Source organism: Bos javanicus, chromosome 1 (assembly GCF_032452875.1).
Source record: "Bos javanicus breed banteng chromosome 1, ARS-OSU_banteng_1.0, whole genome shotgun sequence".
Classification (NCBI taxonomy): Eukaryota; Metazoa; Chordata; class Mammalia; order Artiodactyla; family Bovidae; genus Bos; species Bos javanicus.
In genome coordinates, this window is record NC_083868.1 from 118,133,753 (window position 1) to 118,144,349 (window position 10,597).

Genomic DNA, 10,597 nt, shown 5'->3' on the forward strand with positions numbered 1-10,597 from the left:
CGAGCAATTTAGCCGCTTTAAGACAGGGGAAGAGAGGCTCTTCCTGTCAAGGAACCCACACAATGAGAGGCCTTTGGTACCCAAATGAAGCAACAATGAAAGACCGGCAAAGCTCAGAAATGTTCCTGAAAGCCAAGAATGCCACTCTGATTTCAGATTGCCGGAGCGCGCCCGCCTGGTAGCGTTTGTGGCCGAGAGGTCCAGAGAAGAGGGTTCCACTGAGGATGCCTAAGATGACAGTGGCCGACTCTGCTACCCGCCTGCCCGGACCACAAAGAGGAGTTAACGCTCCGCATCCCGTCACCAGGGCAACTCTGCAATCCGACACCAAGGCGCAAGATTCCGCATCCCGAGCCGCCGGCCGCAGGACCCAGGCGTTTCACCGCCCGGACGCGGGGACTCCGAGGCGCCCCAGACGCCGCCGTCCCCGGGGTACCGAGTGCGACTAGGGAGACGCCCTCTCCGCAGGCCCGGGGTCCGAGGCTCAGCCACCCTCAGCAAGCCGCCTCACTCAGACCTCGCCGGCCGCACGTGGCTCCGTGATTGCCCCGGGCAGTATCCCTCCGCGCCCGCGCCCCCGCTCAGTCTCCCCCTCCCTTCTCGGGACCCTCAGAGTCAGGGCGCCGCGGAAGGATCGCACGCACGCGCGCGCGCACGCCCCGCCGGAACGCGGAGAGCTAAGGGAGCCACGGTGAAGAGTAGTCTCCAGCGCCGTCGCCGGCACAGCCGCTCCGCAGCCTGCCGCCGCTAGTTAATCAGCCCCGCGGTCGCGGGCGGGAGGGCGGCCGGGCCGGGCGCGCTCCGCGGCTTGTCCCTCACCGCCGTCCCCGCGTCCTCCCTCCGCAGCTCCTCGGGGAGGGGGGCGGTCGGTGCTTGCGCAGAGCCGCCTCCTCTCCGCCCCCGCCCCGCCTCCCCCCGCGCCGCCGCCGCCGCCCGCGACCGCCGCCGCCGCTGCGCCTGCTGCTCCTTGCCGTCCCCGCTGCAGTGCGAAGGGCTCGAAGATGGCCGGTTGGCAGAGCTACGTGGATAACCTGATGTGCGATGGCTGCTGCCAGGAGGCCGCCATTGTCGGCTACTGCGACGCCAAATACGTCTGGGCAGCCACGGCCGGGGGCGTCTTCCAGAGCATTACGGTGAGGACCGGCGGGGACCTGGGTTCCCGGCCCCGGACCCATGCGGGGCCAGCCGTGGGGACGCCGCAGCGCGGGGCCGGACTCGGGCAGGGCCGCGCCGGCAGGTGTGACGGGCGGCGGGCGCCGAGGATGCGGCTACCGGGCGGGCGGAGAGGCCGAGGCCCGGGGACGCCCCCTCGCCGGGGCCGCGCTGAGTGGCGGGGGCGGCGGCCGGGCTCGCCGGCGTTCCCAGTGCTTGTCCGGATGAGGCTGGGGGAGGGGGCACGCACCGGTTCGTGGGTGGGGGGCCTTTTCCCCACTCTCGCCCCCGCCCCGGGGTCCCCTGGAAGCCCTGGGGTTTGCTTTGTACGTTCCCGGGTGGAAGCGGGGACTGGAGGAGCCGGGCTGGGGCGCGGGTCCTCGGGTGGCCGAGCCGCCCCTAGCTCCGGTGACGGCGCGCCGCCCGCGCCGCGAGCTGTGGGAGGCGGCGGCTGCCCGGCCCCCAGGATCCTCGCGGCCACTTGGCGTAGATTTGCCGGTGTCCAGGCCTCTTGGGCTTGCGAGAAATGAACGCAGACAACGTAGGTGGATTCGTGAATCTCTGGCTCCATAGGATTTTTTTTTTTTTAATTCTCCAAGATGGCGATCTGCCATTGATTTCTTTCCTATGGAGATTCATCGATATACCGTTATCCCCAATTACGCAACAGAGCTCTAAAAAAAGGGGGTGCTTGGGGCTTTCAGTAATCTGCGAAGACCGAGGGGATGCTTCAGTTCTCCAAGTCCCTCCCTCTAGTGATCTTCGTAAGGGAACTAGTGCAGATTAATGCTTCCCGGCGCCTGATTTTCTTGTGACTTGGTGGTTTGACTCGGTTGCCACATGTTTGGGGAATAATTGTCAATAAGCCCTCCAGTGCTGCTTTATTGTTTTGTCTCTTTCTGCACAAGGATCTAAAATGGTGACATTATATCAAATACAGGAACATTCTCTTAATTTCCTAAGCTTCACGCCCCCTTCCTATCAAATGCCAAAATTCAGGCCCCTTACTATGGGTGCTACTAATTATTCTTGTACTACTTAACATGGTTTGAGGTCTAACTGTGTAGAACTCCTTATCCAGGTACTTTCAGGCTCTCTGTTGCCGCAGTGGACTACAATTCTTACAGAGAATTGGCGTCTGGCGATCAACTTTTTTCCTGCAGTCCTCTTGTCTTTGTGTGTGAGTTCCCGCTGTCTGGCTGGGAAGATTGCGGGAGTGTGCTTGGAAATGGCTGGGGCCTGCTATGACTCTGCAGTTCTGATGGGGGCGACGCCTTCCTTCTTATTCATGGAATGTTAGAATGCACGTTTTCTCCTTTCCGGTTCTGGTCTCTACCTCAGTTTCTTTCCCACTCTCCCTCCATTTTCTCTGTTCTTTTATGGTTGCCTATTGCAGTGCTACAGACAGAATCCTCTTTGCATTTGCCCAGAAAGAAAACTGATTACTGAGGAGGGAGGGGAAGGAAAGTTGGAGAGGGAGTAGCGGCTAAAATAAAAGAGGAGGGAAATATGAATTTGGGGATGCACTGAGATTCAGGGCTTGAAGTTCGTACTAGAGGGGGTTTGTCAAGCTATTTGAAGCAGAGTAGATGTAAACAGATCTGCCAAGCATGGACTTTGTTTCAGGAGACTTTCAAACAACTTTAAGTTTGATATGACAAGACTGTTACGTGACTGTGATAGATTAGATTTTGTTGAAAGTTTTTAGGTGAATTTTTACCATTACATAAGCACTTCGTGTACCACCTGACTTGAAACAAGTTTATAAATAACTCTTAAGTTTGTAGTTTATCTAGTGTCATCTACCAACTGGAGATTCTTTGCATAGACTGGGCTTAGTTAACAGAGCACTCTCTTTAACTGTGAAATTAACTGACTGATATAAAATGTCATCCTGATATAAAATGTCATCCCGTAAGATTAAGTAGTTTTTTAGAAACGACTGAAACTTGGTTTAACATGAATGAAATGCGGATGTCTCGTAGTGGTAGTACAAACCTGCCACTTTGCCTGTTACACCAAGACAAGAAATTAACTACAACTTTTTGTTTTGTTTTCTCTCTCTCTCTCTCTTTTTTTTTGTGGTTGGGGGTGGGGGCAGCCAGTAGAAATAGATATGATTGTAGGAAAAGACCGGGAAGGTTTCTTTACCAATGGTTTGACTCTTGGCGCAAAGAAGTGCTCAGTGATCAGAGATAGCCTATACGTGGACGGTGACTGCACAATGGACATCCGGACAAAGAGTCAAGGTGGGGAGCCAACGTACAACGTGGCCGTGGGCAGAGCTGGTAGAGGTGAGTACAGCACGCTTTTGGTTAATCGTTGCAAGTCACATTACAACTTATTAAGCAGTTTCTTTAACATTTTGAATAAAGTGTTAGTCCATAATGGCTATTAAGGTGGTTTTTGTGAACTGCCCAGCACTGAAGGAGGCACTGCTTTAGATTCACTTACTCTACAGCCGCTGCATATACAGCCTCACCTCTGACATCCTGACTTAATGCTGAAATAGAATATTAATAGCAGCTCTTCAGTTCCAACTTTAGTAAACTGAAAATCTAAATTTGTCTCTTCTGTATGTATAACTGAACCACTTTACACTTGAAATTAACATTGTTAATCAACTATACTTTAAAATAAAAAGTTAAATAAAATCACTTTGTCTCCTCAACTGCTATTCAGATTGTTAAATCATTCAAATTGGTTATTTTAGTCCCTCTGGGTTTTTGACTTTTGAATGTCTTCCTTTTCTTTCTTGCTCACATTTTAGTCATTCACTATTCAGCATAAAAAATGAAAAATTAATACTGGCTTCCATTTCTATTAGAAACATTGCTGGAGAAGAGAGAAATAATTAGAATGAGGGTTTTGGAGTAAGTTTTGCACTTATTAAATATTTTCAAAGACTATATGTGCCTGATTTATTTGAAAAATAGGAAACTATATTTCATTTATATACTGATCCAGAACTTCTTGTGTTTCCTGACTATCATCAACATTGTAGAAATTCTTACTGTACTAAAGTCTCACTTTTTTGAAAGAAACTTTAAAAGTTGAGATTTATTATGACATCTAATTGGTTTACAAATACATTTAAATGTGTTAACCTGTGAAAATGTTTTGTAAATAAAGAAGGCTGGTATAGCCTAATAGAGCAGATTTGGCCCATCTAATGTTAAGACCAAATCTACCATGTGAAGAAACTTGAAGCCACTGTTAGCTGCAGTGGGCCTACCAGCTGGAGTGCCTAAAGGTTCCTCCTGTTCTGCTGTGCATTGCTACGTATGAGTATTTCTCTGTAGGAAAATTAGATGGCTGTGAAATAGGAGATAAATCTCAAAAAGTAGCTGAGCTCAGATAAATATATTAAAAAGAAGCATCAACCGTGTGACATAAAAACCGGAATGTTTTTGTGCCACACTGCACTACTGACATCTAGTGGCAGTAAATATAAAATCTGATATATACATACACATATTTTGAGGATAGACCTTTGAACTGCATCATAGAAAAACCTGTTGTTGGAAATAAGTTTATTTTAGGGTTTTATACTCAATTAAAAACAAAGCTAACACAGTGAGGATATCAGTAAGCACAGACCTTTAGAACTTGTCATTTGCGCTCTTCTGAATGGCACTGAAAATGCTATTTAAAATTCAGTCTTGGTTTTTCTCTGGAAGTAATTAATACACATTTAGCCTCACTGGTAAGACTTAACAGTTTGTACTTAAGCAGTTAAATTAGGGAAGAATTTTATAAGTATGTTTTTTAAAATTTATTTTTGGGGGACCAGTCTAATGTGTATTTGTCATGCTAATCAGAAAGTTTTTGTTCTCTATATAAGATAGATGTCCATAAAAGGAATACCATTTGCAGCAACATGAATGGACCTAGAGATTATACTAAGTAAAGTGATAAAAGACAGAGAAAGATAAATCACCTATATGTGGAATCTTAAAAAAAAAAGATACAAAGGCATTTGTTCGTAAAACAGAAACATTCACACACTTAGAAAACAAACTTACGGTTACCAAAGGGGAAAAGTTGGGGAAGAGGAATAAATTATGAGTTTGAGAGTAACAAATACACACTGCTGCTGCTGCTGCGTCGCTTCAGTCGTGTCCGATTCTGCGTGACCCCATAGACGGCAGCCCACCAGGCTCCCCCGTCCCTGGGAGTCTCCAGGCAAGAACACTGGAGTGGGTTGCCATTTCCTTCTCCAATGCATGAAAGTGAAAAGTAAAAGTGAAGTCACTCAGTCGTGTCTGACTCTTAGTGACCCCATGGACTGCAGCCTACCAGGCTCCTCCATCCATGGGATTTTCCAGGCAAGAGTACTGGAGTGGGGTGCCATTGCCTTCTCCACAAATACACACTACTATATATAAAGTAAATAAGGACCTACACAGGGAACTCTACTCAATAACCTAAATGGGAAAAAATCTGAAAAAGAATAAACACATGTATATGTATAACCAATCACTTTGCTATATACCTGAAGCTAACACAACATTTGTAAATCACTATACTCCAATATTAAAAAAAAAAAAAAAAGATAATCACACTCTTTTCCCCCTAGCTAGTGTAAAGATATTGTTATAGAGCACTGCAGCTGCACTGATTGGACTTCCAAGATGCAGTTAATAGTCAAAATGTTTTCAGCATATTACTAGTTTGAAAGTTCTTTTTGGAGACCTGGCTGACTTCAGTGCTTCGTTGTTCATGAAAAACTGACTTAATGTTAACTTATTAATCGGGGTTCTGTCTGCTAAAACTTATGTGACTCTCTTGATTAACACTTCTTTTGAAACACTTTTCTTCTTTCTCTTTCAGTCTTGGTCTTTGTAATGGGAAAAGAAGGGGTCCATGGAGGCGGATTGAATAAGAAGGCATACTCAATGGCAAAATACTTGAGAGACTCTGGGTTCTAGCTGCTAGGCAGACTGTTAAGTATTAGGGGAAAATTGCTCTTAAACTTTCCTAGCTGTAAGCTTGAGTCTTAATTCTGGAAATTTTATTAGCAATGCAGGGTGATGGGGTATGAACCTGTGTCTCCTTTGTATCCCTCTGTTGGTGGGGAAAGGTGTCTTTCTTTCTGCCCTCCCCCTTTAAATAATTCTGTTCACTTTTGTTTTGTTTCCTTGTGTACTCCAGCATTGGTTATAGTCATGGGAAAGGAAGGTGTCCACGGAGGCACACTTAACAAGAAAGCATATGAACTCGCTTTATACCTGAGGAGGTCTGATGTGTAAGCAGCCTCTCCCCATCTTCCTAGCAACTGTCTTCATCATCACCCCAATTATGGTCACAGAGCTACCAGATTATAGATGGTAGCTAATTTTTCTTTGCCTATTTTCTAATGTCACAATTCCTGTTTGCCCAGTGGATCATTTGTATGTTAACCACTGTATGTAACCAACCTTATCTGGCAACATAATTGCAGCACAATAATGATTTGCATGATACCTTGAAATTTGGGGGGAGGGGGCATGCCAAGTTGGGCATCACTTTGTCTTAGCAATTAATGGGATATTGATTACTAAAATAAGTTAATATTAAGCAAGGTGCCGGTTGTACAATCTCTAATTTGATCAATGTCTTTCAGCACTTTGAGCATTTACTTAGCTCATCTAGTCTTCCTTTCATAGCGCATGGTTGGGAGGAAAAAGTGCATGCATCTTTCCTTCACTCCTCTTTTCCCACCCCCTCCCTTTGCACATAGGTATTTGGTTTGCTTCCATCTTCTTTTATGCAGTGCCTGGTTTATTTAACCAATTAATATCACTTTTGTTGATGAGCTATTGAGAGCTGCAGTAGTTTGCTTTTAGTATTGTTGTTGCACTTGAGTAGAGACAAACCTTTTATCATAGTGTCCACAGGACATATGACAAGTGCAACTGCAAAACAAGAGCAAAATGCACTTCCTCCCATGACCTTATAGTAACCATACTGATTGAATCCCAAGGGACATTCCATCTTTGCAATAGCTCAGATTTTTGTTCCTGTCTTTTTCTTTGCACACCAGCTCTACTCTTTAGTAAAATTGTAAAAGGCTGCCATTATGGACATTAGGTATCCCAACATAACCATCTGGAGTGTGTCCAGTTTGTTCTTCATAGGACCAACTTTTATTTGCAGCTTGAGTTTTTATATGAAGTTGCATTATTGTGGACTTGGCTGTCTTGTGATGAATTTTTCTCATATGTATTCTGTGCCATACTATTGTTAAAATGAACTGTTGCTATTGTGAGATGGATTTTAACTGACCTATTAAAGGTTTCTTTCGAATGGCACTACCTTAGGGACATTCTAGTATTTGCTTCTATTGTTTGGGCCTTGTGGATAATGTACAGATTTAAAAACAAATCTTGTTGCTGATTTGTCCATTTCTTTCCCTGCACTTTGTTACATCTGGGATACAGTCTAACTCATCTGATTTAATATGCATTTAAAAAAATGCCATAACTATTAAACACCTTGTTTACAGACAGATGAAATAAATTTATTCCAACCAAATACTCTAGACTCCTGTTATTTATATAAATTGTTAGCTTACTGTTACAGTTGATCTTTGACACAATGGGAATATACTCTGCTGCAAGCATAAAATTTTTCAAAAACTTGAGCTGGTGGCCTCCATTTCCTCTAGTATTATAAAGAAAATGAGTGCCTATATTTTTAATAAGCTTTGTTTGCCCTGTTAAAAACGGCTTGTCATTTTGGGTGCATCTTCAGGCTTATGAGGCAAAAATTGATTTATCCACTAGAAATTAAATACTTTTTTGTTGATGTTTTGAAATGAAAAATCTAGTGAGCGGTAAGGGGCCCAATATCATGAAGGGTTTCTGCATTTGTGGATTCTTCTGTATTGAACTGTCATACATATGACTTCTCTTGATTTGGAGGCTGTGTTGCAGGCTGAAGTCAGCTGGGACTCTCTCACATAAGAGGAGACATTCCTTAGGCAGCATAAAAGATAACTGGGATTGGGCTGTCTTGCAGTTTCTGTCTATGGAGTGACATGTTAACTATGAGTATGTAATAGCCAAGTTTAATCCCAGAGGTCATAAGGTCTAGGAGATGTATTGAATACACCTAGGAGATGTATTGAATTTTAGTAAATATGTTTTAATACTATTCAGGTAAGTGATTATCATGAACTGTCAAGTAGAAGGTCCAAGCTCAAAACTTGGTGGGTCTAAGCAAAACTGGGGAACTGGTTATAACTCAGATTATGGGCTCTGGAATGCTACCCTGGAGATGAAGTTTCTAGAAGTCATTTTAGAAATAATCATTAGGTCAGTCTGATTCATTTTAAGGACTATATGCTACCCTCTGAGAATGAGTGGGTTAGGGAATAGAAGGTAATCTCTTAAGATACACTGTGCATAACTAAAAGTTTTTTCTTTGACAGTGTTGTTATGAATTTGGCCATACAGGGATGTAAAGGTATGGGAGACGTGGGATTTGGGGCTGCTATGATGGTTGGGCACACCTTAGAAAGGTTAAAAAAAAAAAAAATTCTTGACCTGTTAAGATCCCTGTTAGGAACAAGAGGTTTGTCAGATGGAAATTTGGTGGTTGGGTTGTGATGGTTTATGATTTTATAGTAATGTAAATTTACACTTGAGGGTAACTAACTAGAAAGCAGTGACTAGACTTGTGAAACCCTTACTGAATGAACCTCTGAGTAGTTAAGGGGATGTGTCTGTGACAGAGGTGTGGGTAAGGGGGGAGGGGACAGTAGTTGTGCTGTATTGCTTAATCCCGCAGTTGGGTCCAGCTCTGTCAGACTCTGTCCATGGGGGATTCTCCAGGCAAGAATACTGGGGTGTGGGTTGCCATGCCCTCCTGCAGGGGATTTTCCCAACCCAGGGATCGAATCCAGGTCTCCTGCATTGCAGGTGGATTATTTACCTCCTGAGCCACCAGAGAAGACAGTAGATGGCAACTTTATCACTAAAATAATGAATGAAACTAGTCATTGGCCCCCTTCCCATAATTTAATTAGAAAAGCACTTATGAAAATACATACATGTATCTTTGCTTTGTACTTTTCTAGGAATTTAACCTAAAGAAGTGAAGCTATATAAATTTGTGTAGCAGAATGTCACTCCCACAGCGTTTCTTAGAATAACGAAACTTGGAAAACTACAAGATTTGACTTTCAGGGTTATGAGTTGAATAAATGACTATGTTCAGAAGATAGTCATTGAAGAATTACGTAAGACAGTGCTCACCAATGAATTTTATATAATGGGATAAATATGTATCGTGTATAATGTATTTTACATATGTATTTCTGAAGGCAAAATACACATTTTTCTCAGGTAAGTTTCTAGGTAACAATACTTTTATAATCAGAAGATTTTTAAATTAGGAAGATATTTTTTAGTGGAAATGGGATTTTAATTTTCTTCAGTGGCCTTTTAAAAAAAGCTGTATAATTATACCATAGAGAAATTATAAAAGATTTCAAGTGACTGTTAGAACTAGTAACAGTCCTAGATAGTGCTGTTAAGTATACATATTTTTAACAACTGAGAGTTTATAGAGTTTGAAAAGAAAATTATTTTTGCCTCGGAAAAATTCCTAACAAATTTGAAGGAACCAAGTCCTTGATTTGAATTGTGGATTAAAGGCTGAGGGAATATAACATCTAATACACTTAACAGTGATTAACTTTTTCCCTTTAAAAAATATTTTAGGTATGATGTTCTTATTATTTGATAATTATAAAAACGATTATATTTATGTTCTGGACACTGAGCTCAGTGTTTGGACCTTACACCCTACCTTAGGAGAAATGAATTACACAAATGACCAGACAGGTTTGGGAAAGTTAGGATCAAACAGGTGTGTCAAATTCCATAGCACTGTTTTAAGTACCATAGTAAACTGATAATTCTGTTTTTCCGGTCTTATTTTTATTTCTGTGGGGTAGGGGTGCGAGAATAATTAAGAATTCAATTTTTTATTTTCCTAAGTGGAAATATTCACTTTTTGTTCTTGCTTATAAGAATTTTTTTTAAAGCAGTTCAAAAAGTGAAATTTCACTCAATAGTGTTACATTTTTAAAAAATGTATTAAATTTTTTTTACAACAGAAGGCTAACTGGTATACTCAACTATTCTCTAATATGTCTGTTCACTATTAATTTCCCATGTTAATACAGATAAATCTAGCTATTTACCCTCTTGAGGCTGTACAGCAGTTTACTCTAAAGATGTACCATAATTATAAGAAGGTCCCATAATGTACACTGTTGTTGGAATGATTTGGTCTGCAGTTTTGGGGGGATTCCCTAATTGCTTGTGAGCGGTTACTTTGTATAAAATCCTAAGGTAATGTGTGTTTATCTGCCCTAAATTACCTTAATCATTATAACTTTAAAAAACACTGCATATACATAAGTTTAATGTGGGTAATACTACAGGAGAACAAA

General features: G+C 42.8%; 1 protein-coding gene across 2 annotated transcripts; it reads left to right on the forward strand.

Annotated features, from left to right (window-relative positions):
- Positions 1-543: 543 nt before the first annotated feature.
- On the forward strand, positions 544-7,670 carry PFN2 (profilin 2). 2 transcript variants are annotated; one of them, XM_061419041.1, is made up of 3 exons: positions 544-1,133; positions 3,254-3,446; positions 5,986-7,670. In XM_061419041.1, the coding sequence occupies exons 1-3, from the start codon at positions 1,002-1,004 to the stop codon at positions 6,081-6,083; spliced, it is 423 nt and encodes a 140-aa protein (XP_061275025.1). In that variant the 5' UTR covers positions 544-1,001; the 3' UTR covers positions 6,084-7,670. The 2 variants fall into 2 exon arrangements, with proteins under 2 accessions (XP_061275025.1, XP_061275027.1); XM_061419043.1 differs by having other exon boundaries at positions 6,307-7,670.
- The last annotated feature ends 2,927 nt before the right edge of the window (positions 7,671-10,597 follow it).